This window comes from Phocoena phocoena, chromosome 13, assembly GCF_963924675.1.
Source record: "Phocoena phocoena chromosome 13, mPhoPho1.1, whole genome shotgun sequence".
In the NCBI taxonomy this organism is placed as follows: Eukaryota; Metazoa; Chordata; class Mammalia; order Artiodactyla; family Phocoenidae; genus Phocoena; species Phocoena phocoena.
In genome coordinates, this window is record NC_089231.1 from 33,275,619 (window position 1) to 33,295,841 (window position 20,223).

The 20,223-nt window shown below is 36.2% G+C and overlaps 1 protein-coding gene across 1 annotated transcript in view; it reads right to left on the reverse strand.

The window, feature by feature from the left end:
* The window catches only part of PIK3C3 (phosphatidylinositol 3-kinase catalytic subunit type 3), a 153,661-nt gene that overhangs the window by 100,307 nt on the left and 33,131 nt on the right, over positions 1-20,223 (reverse strand). Inside the window, exon 5 of the mRNA XM_065889387.1 lies at positions 1,601-1,687. Within this exon, the coding sequence (XP_065745459.1) occupies positions 1,601-1,687 (87 nt within the window). The remainder of the gene's footprint in view (positions 1-1,600; positions 1,688-20,223) is intronic.

The window sequence follows — 20,223 nt, forward strand, 5'->3', positions numbered from 1 at the left end:
AACCATATGGACTAATCTAACTGTAGAAATTAATATAAGTATAACAAAAAACAAAAGTAAAACAAAGTGTATGTAACTAAGGACAGAGGTCATTTGAGCTTAACAGATACAACATTTACAAGTTTTTCACAATTTATAAACGGTCTTAAAATAACTTGTAATCATTTGTAAAGTTTTATCAATACACTTTAAATACACTGGGAATAGTTACTTCTTCCCCAACATATAAAATGCTGATTGTGTGTATAAATGTGTCCCCTTAAAAATGCAAATATTATGTTAATAATGAAGTGAAAATAAAATTAAATTTAAAAGGGTGATTAGTCCTGACTCAAAACAGTTTGAAAAATGGCTTTAAATCTATATGTATATAATCATAAAGATCTAAGGAGGTCACTTAAACTGTTCAGCTTTATGAAGCATATTATAATCTATTATGATAATAGATAGCCTCCTATGTTTTAAAGAGTGCAGATAGAGTGAGTGAAAAAGGATGGGCAAAGTATGCTCTAATGTTACATTTTCTAAACCCAGGGGTATCTAAGTTGAAGAATAGAAAAATTAAAAGTATTTTTTAATTAAAAATAGGAAAAAGAAAAAAGCATTTTGATTAAACTATTTTTGGAATGTGACTATTATCAAAATTCAAAAAAGTAAAATATTCTTCCAGTTTCAGTATATAAGAATGTATTATGTATATATTTAGAAAAGATGCCCTGTATTCATACTGAATATAAATGTTGTTAGACACTACTAATTTGTTTTTTAAAAATGAACAATGTCAAAATTTTATTTTTCTAAGTGTTCACTGTAAAATGACAAATTTCTCTCTTTCCACCTGCTGAAAACTGTTGAAAGAACACAAATCAAGTCAGTTGTGCCATGCGGTGATCACTATAAGCTACGCATTTCACAGAATTGCTATTCCTCTCTCCTAATGTGATTAATATATAAGCATTATTTCTGCTCTTTAGACATAGAGTGTTAGGTCAAATATCTAGTATTTCAGTGCTAGTGTACCTAAAAAATTTTTTTGTCGTTCTAACTTTTGTAAAGAGTTTCACTGAAGCCATCTTTTCATTGAACATATTCTGGACCAATACACAAGATCAAGAAAGCACACAAATTACTTGAACCATGTAACCTCATTAAGTGTGCACAGCCCTATATGTACTAAATAAGACAAGGAATATCTTAATTGGAGAGAGGAATTGCTATTGATGACTTAAGGTAACTGAAGTGAAGAGGTTGTTTTGACACTATGTTGACAGATTTATCCAATCAACTTGGACATAAACTGCTATATGGAGAAAGAGAGAACACACAAGTGAGGCATCAAGCTTAACATGGGCTTCACTTATATGATATTTAGTACACTTATGATATCCACTACCTATTTCGGGGTTCAAGAGAACACTAAAATATAAGAAAGGCAGATATCCTAAGCTTTCCTTTTATTAGCATAAACCTCACAACTAGAGGTAATCCTCAATGCTCCCACATTTGAGAGATACCTGGCAATAAATAGTTCTTCTAAAAATTTTTTCAGTTAAAATTCTGGAGAAAATATTTTGAAATAAAAAAGAGGGATACAACCCACCTCATTTATCATTTCTATTTCTCTAAATGTCAATCTGTCCAGCCAATCTACTTTCACCATGTGACCTTGTCGATGAGCTTTGGTGAGCTGCAAAAAATATATAATGGAGAAAATTTTAAGCGACAGATCTCACAGAAAGGAGGATAAAGAATGGAAATGATCATCAACATGACACTGGAAGTACTAGCTAATGCAAAGAAAAAGGAAATAAATGATATACAGATTGGGAAGAAATAAATAATACTTTCTTTATTCAAAGGTGACATGACCATTTATGTAGAAAATATTTTTAAATGGGCAAAAAGCTCCTGGAACTAATAAGCAATTACAGCAAGGAGGATACGAGGTTCATATATAAAAGTCAATCTCTTTCTTATATATTGTTACCAGCAATCAATAAGTAAAATTTGAAATTAAAAACACAATATCAAAACACAGTATCATTTACATTAGTGCCTCCCAAAAATCAAATTGGTATAAATCTAACAAAATATGTACAAGATCTATGTGATGAAAACTAAAAAACTCTGATGAACAAAATCAAAGAAGTAAATTAATGGGCAGATACTCCATTCAGGGTAAGATGACTCAATATTGTCAAGATGTCAGTACTTCCCAACTTGATTTATAGATTCAAAGCAATCCTAGTCCATAAACAAAACAAAACAAAACAAAACAAAATCCCAGCATGTTATTTTGTAGGTATCAACAAATTGATTCTAAAGTTTATATGGAAAGGCAAAGGATCCATAATAGCCAACACAGTATTGAAGAACAAAACTGGAAGCTATACATTACCCAACTATAAGACTTAATATACAGCTACTGTAATCAAAACATTGTGGTACTGGAAAAAGAATAGATAAATGGATCAATGGAACAGAATGGAGTCCAGAAAGAGTCCACATAAATAGAGTCAATGATCTCTGACCAAGAAGCAGAGGCAATAAAATGGAGCAATGAGTCTTTTCAAATATCACTGGGATAACTGGACATGCACATGCAAACAAATACATATAGACAAAGACCTTACACCCTTCACAAAAATTAACTCAAAATGAACCACAGACCTAAATGTAAATTGCAAAATACAAAACTCCTAGAAGATAACATAGGAGAAAACCTAAATGACCTTGGGTATGGTGACAACTTTTTAGATGCAACACCAAAGACATAATCCATGAAAGAAATCATTAATAAGCTGGACTTCATTAAAATTAAAAAATTCTGCTCTGTGAAAGACATTGTGAAGAGAATGAGAAAACAAGCCATGGACCGGGAGAAAATATTTGCAAAAGGCACATATGATAAAGGAATGTTGGCCAAAATATACAAAGAACTCTTAAAACTCAACAATAAGAAAATAAGCAACCTGATTTTAAAAATGGGCCAGAGATCTTAATAAACAACTCACCAAAGAAGAGATATGGATGGCAAATACGCATGTGAAAAGATGCTCCACATCATATGTCATCAGGGAAATGCAAATTAAAACAATGAGAAATCACTAAACACTTATCAGAATGACCAAGATTTGGAACACTGACAACATCAAATGCAGGTGAGGATGTAGAGCTACAGGAACTCTCATTAATTGCTGGTGGGAATGCAAAAATGTAGAGCCATTCTGGAAGTCAGTGTGGCAGTTTCTCACAAAACTAAACATACTCTTACCATACAGTCCAGGAATTGCCCTCCCTGGTATTTACCCAAAGGAGTTGAATACTTAATGCCCACACAAAAGCCTGCACATGGATATTTATAGCGACTTTATTTATAATAACCAAAACTTGGAAGCAATTCAGATGGCCTTCACCAAGTGAATGGATAAATGAATACATTCAAACAATGTTATGCAGTGCTAAAAGGAAAGGAGGTATCAATCAATGAAAAGACATGGAGGAACCTTAAGTACACATTACTTGCACATTGCTAAGTGAAAGAGGTCAATCTGAAAAGGCTAGGTACAGTATGATTACAACTAAAGAAAAGGTACTGATAAAACTATGGAGATAATAAAAAGATAACTAGTTGCCCAGGGTTGCGGGGGAAGAAGGGATGTATAAGTGGAGCACAGAAGATTTTTAGGGCAGTAAAACTACTCTGTATCATACTATAATGATGGACAAATGACATTAACATTTGTCAAAGCCCATAGAATGTATAATACCAAGAGAGAACACTGAGGTATATGGTCTTTGGGTGATTATGAGTTGTCAGTATAGGTTCATCAATTGTAACAAATTGTAACAAATGTACCACTGTGGTGAGAGGTGTTGACAATAGGGGAGGCTATACATGTGCTGGGGCAGAGTGTATATGAGAAATATCTGTACCTTCCTCTTAGTATTGCTGTGAATGTAAAACGGTTCAACAAAAATAAAATCTTTAAAAAATCTAAAAAATCAAAAAAAGAAGTGTTATGTCACCTTCACATTTGATACATTCCTATACACAACAGAAGCCACACACAACTATCAAGATAAGAAATGGACTTGGCTAGAGACTAATCATCATAGTTTTTACAGAAAAACAAAAAATTTTAAATTGTCTACAATCTGCCATCTAAACATGCTAAAAAATAATGAAGCCTTTCCTGAAAGTATCTCCATGTTCTATATTTCTTGTATTTTGATTACTACAAAGGGAGAGAATTATAATGATAGTTCTTCAAATTGGAAATAAACTTCTATTTTTTTCACATCTCAATATGAAAAATAACAAACAGTTACATACATAAGGCATTTCTCTGGAGCCTATAATTTACTACTCTAAGACTTAAGCACGTAAGTGTGCATGTGTGCTTTACTTTTAAGAAGGAGTAATGAAATAATTAACAGTAATGAAAGAACCAGCGGTAAAAGAATTTCTAGAGTTGCAGTTGGTAGAGCCCTCTAAAGGTCTTACATGCTAACCTACCCTTGGTTTCACAAATTAAATAATACATTGATCCTTCAAATATACAGAGAATTCAAGATAATTTCCAAGGTCCTCAAACTGAAACTAGATTTTGTCTTAGAAAGTGTAATTTTAAACATCAGCATTATTCATGTATCAAATCCCCTCTTTCTTTCTAAACAAATTCATAGCATAAAGCAAAACTGAGCATTAAGGACTTCAATGGTAGCTTGTCTTTATGATTTGTCATTTCCATTATACAAGTTATGATGGTATATTCCTACAAGGATGCCAAACACTTCTACCAATTATTATCTCTCTCACAGAACTAAAAATCTTCGTCAATATTCTTTATATTCCTCAACTAAAGGACTCTTATCACAACTACATGGTCATACTAGTTCAGAAATGAAAATAGTAGCTTCATACAAAAAGTCTGAGGATCACTGTAATGTAAAAATATTATCAGCTTAGCTTTCTTCTGAATAACAAATTCCTTTTCACTTGAGGTAATCTCTAAATGAAAATGGATGAGGCAACAAAAAGTGTTTAGCACTATTACTCACAAAGCAGGGACTAAACATTTTGCTGGCTCTGGTAGAACATTAGACAAATACACTAACATGGAAACACTAAGAATTAGTTACAAGGGAACCAAAAGAACACCAGGCAATGTGACCTAAAGGAAAGAGTGCTAGACTAGGAGCCATTAGACCTGGGTTCTAACCCTAGCACTCCATTTTCGAATTCTGTCATTTTTGAACCCTCATGTACAAAAAGAAGTATTAATTTCTATTTCTGCTAGCAAAATTCAAATAGGATAATGGATGCAAAATATGATAGGTAGTATTATTCCATACAGTCTTTAAAAAGAATTATATTTTGCCACATGTTCCAAACTAGTTTTTTAAATGAATAAAAATATAAAGGGTCATATCACATGAACTACCACACTGAAGTGGCAGAGCTAGGATTTAAACCCCAGGTGTATGAAGTCCATACTTCTTCTATCAGTCTTTGCTATCTCCTCTACTGATGCATTCATAGTAAAAGATTTAAGTCTAATTAACTTTTGTAATTTTTTAAACACAAGTTTCATATTTATGATACAGTAGCTAATTCTCCACTAGTTTCCTTTGAGGAAAAAATTGACAATAGCATATTGAGTTTAGATGTGGCAGAATGTGTTGGGCATTTTTCTCTCCCTTACTAAATAATCAGACAAATCAAAAATTCTCTGAAGGCATTTCACTAATTCCAGAATTCATGTTTGCTGCCAATAAATATTACTTCCTATATAGCATATTCTTACCTTCTGTATTTGAATAGTAAAAGATGACCATTCTCAACCTTACAAATAGCAACCAAAGAATGCATGGTCAAGGATGGTAGTACCATAAACTGGTAAAGCCATTTTGGAGTACAAGTTTAAATTACCTGAGATATATTCATATTTGTGCATCACTGTTTGCAATATGGAAAACTTAGACATAAAAGAATGTAAATGTCTATCAATAGTGGGAACTATTAAGTAAACTATGGCACACACACTAAGAAATACTATAATCAAAAAGAAAGAAAAATCCATATACCCCGTTAGGAAACATCACTATGATACTGTTGAATGCAAAAGCAACTGCAGAATGAGAGGTACCACTTATGCTATGACTGTTTGTTTACAAGTTTGTCTCACACCAGACTCTTGAGATTGACAGCAGAATTTCTAGATTAACTCTCTGCTTGAATCAGTTTTATAACTTCTGTTGCACTAGAAAGTTACCACTCAAAATGTCCCCTAGCTACTTGTGCTATTTATCTGATACTATGTAACAAAGCACCACAAAACTCAGTGCCTTAAAACGCCACTCATTTTAATATTTTTCATGATTCTTGGAGACATCAAGAAGTCATTTTCTTGAGGACATCTGGATATTTTTTTTTCTCTTAGTCTAACAGTCTCTCATGAGACTGTTGTCGTGTGGTTGCTGGAGCTGGAATGTCCAAGATAGCTTCACTCACATTTCCAACGCCTTCATGGGCAAGGATGGGCACAGGTGGGAAACCAGAGTGGTGGGGCCTCTCTTTCTGAAGGCACTCTCAGTGCTGCTCCCTCTCCAGGTAGTCTTTCAACATAGACACTCCAACTAGGTAGCTGGACTTCTTACATGGTGGCTCATTATTCCCCAAAAGTACAAAAAACAGAAGCTTTCAAGTTGTCTTAAAGTTTAGCCCTGGAACAGGCATAGCATCAGTTCAGCTGCATCATGTTAGTTAAAATGAGTCACAGAGCTACTGCAGATCCAACATGGAAGTGTGAGTATCAGGAGGCATATTTCATTGAGGGTCACCTTTGGAGACTAGCTAGCACAACATTCACTGGACAATCTAAGCATACAGTTGATTGCTCAATTGCAGAAGAGCAAGGGGAGAGAATTTGAAGATGGCAAAGCTAGCTCTTGTCTGGACTTTAGGTATCAGGTAAAGTCTAGAATTAGCTATCACAATTCCTAAATGATTAGGCCTTGCCTTGCCCTCCAAAATAAGCTCTTACAACTCTCCAACTGATATGTTACACTCCAGCCACCCATTTCAGTTCTTCAGACAGTAAGGCCTTTTACTTCTAAGACTCAATGCAGATTAAATAATTTAATATTAGATGAAAATTTTTACTAAAAATTTTAGAGAACTATAAAGCACTATGCAAACTGTAAGCAGCTGTTATTAGCCCATAATCTATGTCACTTCATCTCTATAGGTGCTGATGACTATGTAGACAGACTTGGCTGGTTTTCACCAGTCCAAAGCAGTTTCCACTTGTCTCCAGTTTGAGAATGTCTATAGATAATGAAGACCAACAAATGAACTTGAACAGTTTATATTTCATTTGGGGTCTGACCTAGATCTTCCAAATGAGAAAATCTGCATTCTGTTAAACAGCAGGGTAAAACTAGTACAATCTGTTTCAAATTGCTTGTGAAGAGATAATCCTCACTAGGGTGCCCATCCTAGAAAGCAGCTAGGTCAAGATATCAGTAAAAGAGTCATTCTCTCTTTTTAAGGAACATAAGTTTCTACAGAATTCACAAGAAATCGTATAGAGCTTGGAAGAGAAGCCCACTGTCACAGATATAATAGCATAATTATTGAGCTCTAACTTCTCCAAGAATTAAATAGCAAGGGGTTTTACAAGCTACTTAAATAAAAGAATCTGTGTAAGAACCGAATAAGAACATGCCCAGGAAACTGCTTGGAGTACTAATCATGTATATCAGATTTAATGGGAGGACAGATACATGCTTGAGGAAGATGCCTCAGATTAGTAGGTGTTCAATACAAGTACCAAGGACAGAACTAAAAGTAGGCCAACTTGCTACACTGTGTATAGACTAGGAACAGCAGAGAAAAGGAACGTCAAACTGGATAGCTATCCCTGGGAACAGACAGACTTCCATGATCACCACAAGTCACAGTTCTTTGCTCCTTATTTGTATCTGCCCTACTAGACCATAAGCTTCTTGAGTGCTAGAGCTATGAATGGTTGGCAGAACCTAGCATTTATCCATTCAGTGAATATTTATATTTATTGACAGGACTTCTAATGTGGAAGGATGATAGAACAGAAAACAAATGCTTGTATACTCTGCAATTTTGTTTAAGAGCTTTGGGGAGTAAATGGGGAGCAAGGGGAAGGGAGTGACACTCAAAAGGAAGCTGGAGAAAAGAATGATTCATGCCCTTAGTCACTTTTCCCTAGTACTTATATACTTTCAACATAAATATATATTACTTAATTTGCTGTTTTAAGTTACAAACTTCCATCAGGTCCTCTGCTCTGGAGATAAGCACAGAATGTTGAACAAAAGAAGCAAGTTCCCTGCCTTCAAGAACTTAAGGTAGGGGTGAGCTATTTGTATGGTAATGCCTATATGCCCATATGGTAAATGTTTATATGTCTATATACAAATTGAAACAGTAATACGAAAGTCATGAACAGGGTGATGTGACAGAAAATAATGGGAGTTCCTGAGAAGGCCTCTCAGGCAGTAACATTAAAGCAGAGACTTGAAGGATAAGGAGTAAGTCAAACAAACAGGATGAAATCTTCCATGCAGAGGAAATAGCTTATTTGTCAGCACATCAGGGAGTTTGATGTACCCAGGTATTAAAGAGAGACTAGGATGGTAGTCCTCGGTAAATATTTAAGTAAATCAAGTTCTCTGTGAGGTGGACAGTAGGAAGATCTACACATACATAAGACGCTTACTGGGAATCATCTTTCTTGAGGTTCATCATGATCTAGATTTTTCTTTATAGTAGATACCACACTTACAGCCTAAAGGAAGAAAGGGAAGAGTGAAAAGAACTGAAAAATGTTTATCTATTTCAAATCTGCCTAGGAATCTGTAGGGAGGTAAATGGGGAGAGACAGACTCAAAAGGAAACTGGAGAGAAAATGGTTTCTGCTTTACAAATTTTTCCCTGGCCAGTTTCTTCCATATTCATATACCCACTTTATCTTTACAAAAGGCATCAATTAACATGTATTAATCAAAATACGAGACACATGGCCCAAGTTCACATATGCTATGAAAGGTGGGCTAGTTTTGTTGGTTTATCAAGACACGGTATGGTAATTCACGGAGTTTATTATCTACCTGTGAAAACAAGATGAAGAACAAGATGAACATAAGAGAGAATATAACTGATAAAAGAATTCAAAGATGTACACCAAACTTTGATCCTGGTTTTAAGCACCCACATACACCTTATGACTATGTCTGATAATTTGGAAATACAACATACAAGCACATATCAAGCGAGCCATATAAAAATAACTTAGAAGAACAATTCTCACTTTCTATTTTCAAGCTAGTAGAAAGTTTAAAGTGGATAAAGGCTTTACAACAGCACAGAATTGCAAATACTTTGAACAGCCAACCATAGAGGATTGCTGAAATGAATTATGGCATATCCATACTATGCAAAACCTGACAGTTGTTACAAATCATGTTATGTAAGCATCTTAAATGACCTGGAACAATTTTGAAACATTATTAAGTGTAAAAGCAGGATTCATTTAAACACACACACAATATGATCCCAAATTAAAAATAAATACACATATATTCCACACATTCCATACATACATACATACATTTATTTATTTATTTACCAAAAGCATATCAACTAAAATACTAATGATGACTATTGTGAGTAGAGGATTAGAGGTGATTTTTACAGTCTTTGCACTTTAACAATCTTCCATTGTAGATGTATGTTAGCTTGTAATAACAAAAGATAAGTTACTTAAAAACTGAAGTTATTTTAAGAACAATTAACTGTGGAGAAAACCCTGTTGAAAAAACCATAAAAGATTAGCATTTATCAAGACGATGCTAAATAAAGTTACATTACTTCATAATAAACTCAAAGAATAAAGACCCATCTGATTAATTTAACTCAATCATATGAAATGAAAACCAGGTATCAACATAATTGTTCTCTCTCAAATTATTTCTTCCAAGGGCCTTTCAACTGGGTCCAACTAAAAACTTATATAAATTAAATGAAAAAAAACCCATATAAATTAAAAGCTGCCACTTTTCAATATGCAGTTAATAAAAACTCCTATATAAAAAAATGTACAGGCTTAAAGTTTCAAACTTTACTCACATCAAGAAACTGTAAGAGGGGAGTTACAAGATAAGTGGATTTTCCAAAATAAGTAGCTATGCAATAGGTGATGCTTTGGCCAGATACACTTATGCTTTCTTAGGAAATCTTAGGAGAAAAACATGACAAAGCTGTATTTTCTTTTTTCCTTTTTTCCCTCTGCCACTTGAAAAAATAAACAAAAAACCCCCAGTCTACTCTTGTCACCAGATGGAAAACTTTCAGATTCAGAGGGCCTATGTGAATGTTCAAAATCTCTCTTGACACATTTATAGGAATACTGGCCAATAAAAATGCTTGGTACTACCATGTATAAGACTAATTTTTTTCCAGCATGATCATAGAGGGTTGTGTTTATTCAACTACCCCATATCTCCTTCCTCTAAATTCCCTCAAGTTAAAGGTTATAATATAACTCTTTCAACACTAACACTTCCCTAAGCCTAGACTAGAACTGAGCATAAGTACTCATTAAACAGAATATCATTATTGGTCAGTAATCTATTTGCAGGATGCACTATGGCTCACTGAGACATTTGTATTATTAAACAGTATAATTCTTCAATAAACAATGAGTCCTATCCATGTCAAATCAAATACAAGCTATGCAGTAATTTATAATTCAAGACAAAATATAGTTGTATAGGGCTTCCCTGGTGGCAGAGTAGTTAAGAATCCACCTGCCAATGCAGGGAACACGGGTTCGAGCCCTGGTTCGGGAAGATCCCACATGCTGCGGAGCAACTAAGCCCGTGCACCACAACTACAGAGCCTGTGCTCTAGAGCCTGTGTGCCACAACTACTGAAGCCCACACACCTAGAGCTTGTGCTCCACAACAAGAGAAGCCACCACAATGAGAAGCTCGTGCACCTAGAGCTTGTGCTCCACAAGAGAAGCCACCGCAATGAGTAGCCTCTGCACCGCAACGAAGAGTAGCCCCTGCTTGCCATAACTAGAGACAAAACACAGACAAAAATAAATAAATAAAATAAAATAAATTAAAAATAATATACCCAGCAATCCCACTACTGGGCATATACCTAGAGAAAATCATAGCCAGGACATGGAAGCAAACTAAATGTCCATCGACAGATGAATGTATACAGAAGGTGTGACACATATATACAATGGAATATTACTCAGCCATAAAATGAAACAAAATTGAGCTATTTGTAGTGAGGTGGATGAACCTAGAGCCTGTCATACAGAGTGAAGTCAGAAAGAGAAAAACAAATACCATATGCTAACACATATATATGGAATCTAAAAAAAAAAAAAGATGGTTCTGAAGAACCTAGCGGTAGGACAGGAATAAAGATGCAGACGTAGAGAATGGACTTCAGGACACAGGGAGGGTGAAGGGTAAGCTGGGATGAAGTGAGAGAGTGGCATGGACATATATACACTACCAACTGTAAAACAGATAGCTAGTGAGAAGCAGCCGCATAGCACAGGAAGATCAGCTCGGTGCTTTGTGACCACCTAGAGGGGTGGGATAGGGAGGATGGGAGGGAGACGCAAGAGGGAGGGGATATGGGGATATATGTATACGTATAGCTGGTTCACTTTCTTATACAGCAGAAACTAACACACCATTGTAAAGCAATAATACTCCAATAAAGATGTTAAGAAAAAGTATTCACTTAAACTGAGATTTAAAAAGGTATTGTATCGGGGCTTCCCTGGTGGCGCAGTGGTTAAGAGTCCGCCTGCCAATGCAGGGGACACGGGTTCGTGCCCCGGTCCAGGAGGATCCCACATGCCGCAGAGTGGCTGGGCCCGTGAGCCATGGACGCTGAGCCTGCGTGTCCGGAGCCTGTGCTCCGCAACGGGAGAGGCCACAACAGTGAGAGGCCCGCGTACCGCAAAAAAAAAAAAAAAAAGGAGTTGTATCTGTATGTTAGAGTTTGCACCCACACCTATTATAATTAATTCTTACAAAGCTTCTACCTTCCTGATTAATGAAGTCTTAGACACAAATCTTCAATTTTACTTTGAAATTTTACATATGTATCTTATTCAGGAAGAGTGGTGTTTGCCTCTTAAAAGTTTCATTCAGTTTAACTCCTCAGAGATTAATGTAGTCTTAAAAGCACGTTACTTTCTAGTTTTCTGGCAGAAACTATAGCTGTAAAGACAGCAACAGATTTACAGAACATGAATTGATATTCTTTTAGGGCTCAATCTTTCACTGGCAAAAACTAATTTAGTCTACTTGCTACCATCGATTTCAAGACAAATCTAAAAGTTTTGACAATCTTAGACAACAGTAAGCAAATCAAAGTGACTGATAAAAAAGATTCTACCATGTATCATTAGAAATAAGTTTATAAGATTCCCAAACTCTTCTTTTATGACACAAAGGAAAAGCAACACAGAATCAAATCCAATACACTATGTTTATAAAGTTACACTTATTATTTATACAAAAACCTGTAGTTAAGATGCATTTTTGATGACATAGATGGTGCCACTAAATAAGTTTTACAGCCTTGAATAATTTCACTAAGAATTGTCTGACATTTAGAAGAAAAAATCCCTAAAGATAACGAATATTCATATTTTTCCTCTGTCCCTTCCTCCCTCCCTTCCTTCCCACTAAGGGTACATTGAAGAAGTAGTTCTGTGTTAGACAACCTAATTGAGTTAGTTGACTTTCATCTTCTTCATCAAAGTGCTCTTCAGCGTAAGGGAATTAACCAAATAACTTGGCTAAGTAGTAACTGAATTCCAAGATTAGTGAAAAGAGGTAGTAAGATGGGACTTGTTGACTTATTGTTTTCCCAGTACTAGGTCTGAGTTTTAAAGTTATGTATATATATAATTAAATTTTTTATTTTTATTATAAAGCAAAAGTATGCAGAATAATATGAGATATCCATGAATTCACTGTCAAAACTGAACATGTATTGTTTACCTTATTTGTTTCACACTTTTTAAAAAAGATGAAAAAAAATCACAGATATTTGTAAAGACTTCCCTAATTCTTTCATTTCAATTTGCTTTTTTAAACTTAATGCTGTTTTTGATACTTCTCCATGTTAATCTACACAGCTCAAATGCTTTCATTTAAACTGTTGTATAGTATCCCAGTGTACGAGTAAATCAGTTTATTATTTATTCTCCCAAAAAACTCAACTTTTTGTGTTATTGTCAGGGCTGAAGTGAATATACGTGTATATATCTCCTTATGCCCATAAGTGAGTTTCTTTAGTGTAGAAACCTAGGTGTGAAATTGTTGGATTTCCAAGATAAAAAATCTATACATTTTCTGTTTGGTTTATTTCTAAATTTCACGTAGTCTTTGTTGCTAGTGTAAATATCTTTTGAAGATTTTATTTTTAGATTGGTAAAACAGCAATAATAGGAATTTTGGAATAATAACTGATTTCTGTTTATTAATCTTGTATCTAACAACATTATTATTTATAACAGTTTGTCTAATAGTTCTTCTGACTTTTCTATGTAATCATCATCTGTAAATAATTTTTATTTCTTACCTCTATATATACGGTTTTCTTGTACTGACTAGTATAAGAAACTCTGGTACAATGTCTAATCGGAACAGTAATAGAAGCATCCTTGTTTTGTTCCTGACTTTAATGAGAATGTTTCTTACATTTAACCATATGGTAAGATGCTGGTTATCAGTTCTTGGTATATTTCTCATATCAGGTTAAGAAAGTCCTATATTATTTTACCAAAACTTTATGTGATGAATGTTTGTTGAAACTCACTAAAAAGTTGGTAAGATTGGGAATCCTTTTGACCATATGTTTTTTCTCCTTAATTTAATATGCAGGAGATAGTTAACACAACAGGTTTGAAGCCGCTATCTTCAGAAGGACCTGCTTGCAAGGATGGCCCTCAGCAAATGTGTGAGAACTTGACTTCTGAAACATTCTCTAACGGGTATAGATGTTTCACTGTGGCTAGGCTGTTTGTACACTGTGATTTATGGTGAGCACCTGCTTTCTTTCTGGGAGGCCAGAATTTTGGTAGTTGAAGGCAGAGAATGCCTGTGTGACCAGACCCCCAGTAAAAAACCTAATTTCTGAGTCTCAAATGGGCTTTTCTAAAAGGCTTCATTTTTCTTCCTGGAGAAAGCAGCACACTCAGTGTCTCTTCCTGGGCTGGGAAGGGGAAGCATAGGAAGCCTGCGTATGGATTTCTCCAAACCCCACCTATATCTTTTTCTTTTACTGAACCATCTAGTTGTATATTCTTACTGTGTTGCTTATAATCAATCTTAGCTGTGATTACAACTGCCTCTAAGTCCTGTGCTTTCATCATCTCATCTTGGGGGACCCCTGAAACACTCAATACTGTGATAATAATGTACACTAATAGATATTCTGTATTAAACTGTTCTTACAATTTTGGAATACATCTTGTTTGGGCATGATATATTTTTTAACCACTTGATTCAGTTTGCTAATTTTATGCTGAAATTTTGCATCTGTATTTATAACTGAGAACTGTCTATAATGTTCCTTTCTTTCACTTTTCTTCTCTAGTTTTGGTATCATGGTCATATTGATCTCAGCAGGCTTTGTAGGTCCAGCTTATAAAACCACTTGAGTTTGAAGAAAGGAGAATAAAGGGGGAAGAATTACTCTAAGCAATATTAAGGTTCACTATATAGCTATAGTAGTAAATAATATCTTGTTCCTTTTTGTTTTGATTCTTTGATTTATGTTTTATGGTTTTATATTACTGTTTTATTTTTAAATAGTTTTTTTAAAATTTTCAATATTCCATTATCTGAATTTCTGGTGCATATATTCCAGTTGTTTGTTATGATTACTGATTTTGGCTTCCATTGGTTTAAAATTTTAGATTGCAAACTCATCTTTTGTAGGGCTTACCTTCCTAAGTGGTTATACCTATTTTACTGCTACTTCATATTATTAGCTGTTTGTTGGGGGAGGATTTTCAGTTTATCTTAGTCTTCTACATTACTGAAACCAGAAACCAAACCAAACATTATTTGCTTATCTGCTATTGATGTTAGAGGAACCTAGAGAAAGAAAGAGATGTAAGGTTGGCAAATGTTTTGAGTTTTAGAAATGCAATTTATAAGCTAGATATCATTTTTGTTTATAAATCCAAGAACAGATTATCAAAGTGATGACTTACGTGGACTTTTAAACCAGTACCCACATGATATTTGTAGTTAGATTTTAGAGAAATGAGGAACATGGAATTTTCAGGGAGGTGTTTTGGTAATTAAAAGCATAACCTTTTAATTTATGCTTTTAAAATTAATGGAACAAAATTTATGGAAGATTTAAATAGTAATGAGGTACATTATAACTGGGTAGAAAGACTGGCAGTCAAAAACCCTGATTTATAGCTCTCACAGTGGCTCATTGAATAACCAGCTATTTCTGTATTTGTGGACATTTTTCATTGATAGAATGTGGTCAGCTGGACTCGACTCCCTCTGTTAATTACAGGAATCATAACAGTGTCATCATCACGATGATTTTTTTTTTCAGCTATTCTGAAAAGGAAACAACCTCAGAGACCATTTTCTTTATAGTATAGCAAGTTGATTAAGTATACTTTTCTTGGTTTCTGAATACATTTCTACCCTGACGTAGCTTTGTGAAATAATTTGCATGAATAAACTGACATTCTGGGTAAAATTAGTTTAAGAAAATAAATTATTTAGTAGGATCTGTTAATGATCTGTCTCCCTTATTATAATTATGTAATTTACTATTTTCAGAATATAACATGAAGTTCCTAGAGATACCTTCAATTAATTTTATGTTAGGGCTTTCCAGGGAAAGTTGGTATTCTCTGTAACGTCTCTTTACATTAAAAAAAGTGTCCTTTCAGCCACATGTAAATCAATGAAGTTAGAATACTCCTTCACACCAAACACAAAAATAAACTCAAAATGGCTTAAAGACTTAAATATAAGACATGACACTATAAAATTCCTAGAAGAGAACATAGGCAAAACATTCTCTGACATTAACTCGTAGCAATACTTTCTTAGATCAGTCTCCCAAAACAAAAGAAATAAAAGCAAAAGTAAACAAATGGGACCTAATCAAACTTGTAAGCTTTTGCACAGCAAATAAAACCATACGCAAAATGAAAAGACAACCTACGAGTGGGAGAAAATATCTGCAAGCAATGTGACTAACAAGGGCTTAATTTACAAAATATACAAACAGTTCATATAGCTCAATATCAAAAACAAAACAAACCCACACCCAATCAAAAAGTGGGCAGAAGACCTAAACAGACATTTCTCTAAAGAAGACATACAGATGGCCAACAGGCACATGAAAAGATGCTCACCACTGATAATTATTAGAGAAATGCAAATCAAAACTACAATGATACCTCACATCACACCAGTCAGAATGGCCATCATCAAAATGTCTGCAAATAATAGATGCTGGAGAGGGTGTGGAGAAAAGGGAATCCTCCCACACTGTTGGTGGACATGTAAATTGGTGCGGCCACTACGAAGAACAGTACATAGGTTCCTTAAAAAACTAAAAACAGAGTTACCATGTAATCCAGAAATCCCACTCCTGGGCATATATCTGGAAAAGATAAAAACTAGTTCAATAAGACACATGTGCCCCAAGATTCACAGCAGCACTATTTACAACAGCCAAAATATGGAAGTAACCTAAGTGTCTACAGACAGATGAACTGATAAAGAAGATGTGGCATGCATATATATTTTCTATTATATATATATTATATAATATATATTATATTCCACTACTCAGCCATAAAAAAGAATACAATTTTGCCATTTGCAGCAACATTGAATAGACCTAGAGATTAGCCATACTAGGGAAGTAAGTCAGACAGAGAAAGAAAAGAAAAAGACAAATATCATGATATCACTTACATGTGGACCCAAAAAATGGATATAAATGAACATATTTACAAAACAGAGACAGACTCACAGACATAGAAAACAAACTTATGGGGCTTCCCTGGTGGCGCAGTGGTTGAGAGTCCACCTGCCGATGCAGGGGACACGGGTTCGTGCCCCGGTCCGGGAGGATCCCATATGCCGCGGAGCGGCTGGGCCGGTGAGCCATGGGCACTGAACTTGCGCGTCCGGAGCCTGTGCTCCGTAACGGGAGAGGCCACAGCGGTGAGAGGCCCGCGTACCGCAAAAAAAAAAAGAAAACAAACTTATGGTTATCAAAGGAGAAATTAGGGAGGGAATAAATTAGGAGTTTAGGATTAACAGATAAACACAACTATATATAAAATAGATAAACAACAAGGACCTACTGTATAGCACAGGGAACTCTATAATATCTTGTAATAACCTATAATGGAAAAGAATCTGAAAAGTTTATGTGTCTGTATATGTATATGTACACACATATATCACTGAATCACTTTGCTGTATACCTGAAACTAATACAACACTGCAAACGAACTATTCTTCAATTAAAAAAATATTTGTAACAACCAGACACATCCTTTTAGTATAAAAGAAGCCTAAATTCTACCTCGGGTAAAATGGTTCTTTGGGACACTAGTCCACCATCTTCTCAGTCTGTTGGCTTTCAAAGTAAAATCACTTTTCCTTGCCCCAACACCTAGTCTCTCCATTAATTGGCCTGTTATATGGCAAGCACTAGGTGTTTGCACTAGGTAACAGTAACAACAACTGAAGCCTAAGTACTATTTGTAACACCAGTTCATTTATAGCACAAATATTTAATGGGTGCTCATTCACCACAGGCAAGTCACTGTTTATTGAGTCACTAGGCACCATCTTTTATGCTATACCTAAGGACCTGCAGAAATATACATTGTTTCATTTCATACTCCCTCTGCCTTTTATATTTTTCCACTTTAATCTTCTTGATAAGAACAACACATTCTCTATGCAAACTAATTCTTCACAATCTTTAAACCTAAAACACTTCACTGATACTTATCTTTGGAAAGATGTTTACATAAAGGATTTAAAGACCTGATTTTAGGTCCTGGTTCTATAACTTACTGTTTATTTGAAAAGTTAACATAAATCACTTAACTTCTCTAAGCTTCCATCTTTTCAGGAGTTTAAAAACAATGTACATTTCATGAGTTACAAAATACTGTATAGAGGAGCTTCAAGATGGCAGAAGAGTAAGAAGTGGAGATCACCTTCCTCCCCACAGATACACCAGAAATACATCTACAAGTGGAACACCTCCTACAGAACACCTACTGAACGCTGGCAGAACAACTCAGACCTCCCAAAAGGCAAGAAACTCCCCACATACCTGGGTAGGGTAAAAGAAAAAAGAAAAAACAGAGACAAAAGAATAGGGATGGGACCTGTACCAGTGGGAGGAAGCTGTGAAGGAGGAAAGGTTTCCACACACTAGGAAGCTCCTTCGTGGGCAGAGACTGCGGGTGGCGGAAGAAGGGAAGCTTCCAAGCCACGGAGGAGAGAGCAGCAACAGGGGTGCAGGGGGCAAAGCAGAAAGATTCCCGCACGGACGATTGATGCTGACCAGCACTCACCAGATCAAGAGGCTTGTCTACTCACCCTGGGACGGGTGGGGACTGGGAGACGAGGCTCCGGCTTCGGGGGGCGGATCTCTGGGAGAGGACCGGGGTTGGCTGCGTGAAAATAGCCTGAAGGGGGCAAGTGCGCCACAGCTAACTGGCAGGGAATCCGGGAAAAGGTCTGGAACTGTCTAAGAGGCAAGAGATTTTTTCTTGCCTCTGTTTCGCGGTGCACGAGGAGCAGTGATTAAGAGCGCCGCCTAAACGAGCTCCAGAGACAGATGCGAGCTGCAAGCTATCAGCGCAGACCCCAGAGACCGGCATGAGACGCTAAGGCTGTTGCTGCAGCCACCAAGAAGTCTGTGTGCAAGCACAGGTCACTATCCACACCTCCCCTCCTGGGAGCCTGTGCAGCCCGCCACTGGCCAGGGTCCCGTGATCCAGGGACAACTTCCCTGGGAGAACATACGGCACGCTTCAGGCTGCCGTCATGCCGGTCTCTGCCGCCACAGGCTCGCCCCAAATTCCGTGCCCCTCCCTCCCCCTGGCTTCAATGAGCCAGAGGCCCCTAATCAGCTGCTCCTTTAACCACATCCTGTCTGAGCTGGAACAGAGGCCCTCAGGACACTACACGCAGAGGTGGATCCAAATCCAAAGCTGAACCCCAGGACCTGTGTGAACAAAGAAAAGAAAGGGAAATCTCTCCCAGCAGCCTCAGGAGCAGCGGATTAAATCTCCACAATCAGCTTGATGTACCCTGAATCTCTGGAATACTTGAATAGACAAAGAATCATCTCAAAATTGAAGTGGTGGACTTTGAGAGCAACAATGTATATATATATTTTTTTCCTTTTTCTCTTTTTGTGAGTGTGTATGTGTATGCTTCTGGGTGTGATGTTGTCTGTATACCTTTGCTTTTACCATCTGTCCTAGGGTTCTGTCTTTCCGTTTTTTCTTTTAGTATAGTTTTTAGCGCTTGTTATCATTGGTGGATTTGTCTTCTGGTTTGGTTGCTCTCTTCATTCTTTTTTTTATTAATTTATAAAATTTTTTAATAATAATTTTTTATTTTAATAATTTAATTTATTTTTTTCTTTCTTTTGTTCTCCCTTTTATTCTGAGCTGTGAGGATGGCAGGGTCTTGGTGCTCCGACCAGGCACCAGGCCTGTGCCTCTGAGGTGGAAGAGCCAAGTTCAGGACACTGGTCACCAGAGACCTCCCAGCTCCACGTAACATCAAACAGCGAAAATCTTGCAGAGATCTCCATCTCAACGCCAAGACCCAGCTCCACTCGACCAGCAAGCTCCAGTGCTGGAAACCCTATGCCAAACAACTAGCAAGACAGGAACACAACCCCACCCATTAGCAGCGAGGCTGCCTAAAATCATAATAAGTTCACAGGTACCCCAAAAAACACCACCAGACACGGACCTGTCCACCAGAAAGACAAGATCCAGCCTCATTTACCAGAACACAGGCACTAGTCCCCTCCACCAGGAAGCCTACACAACCCACTGAAACAGCCTTAGCAACTGGGGGCAGACACCAAAA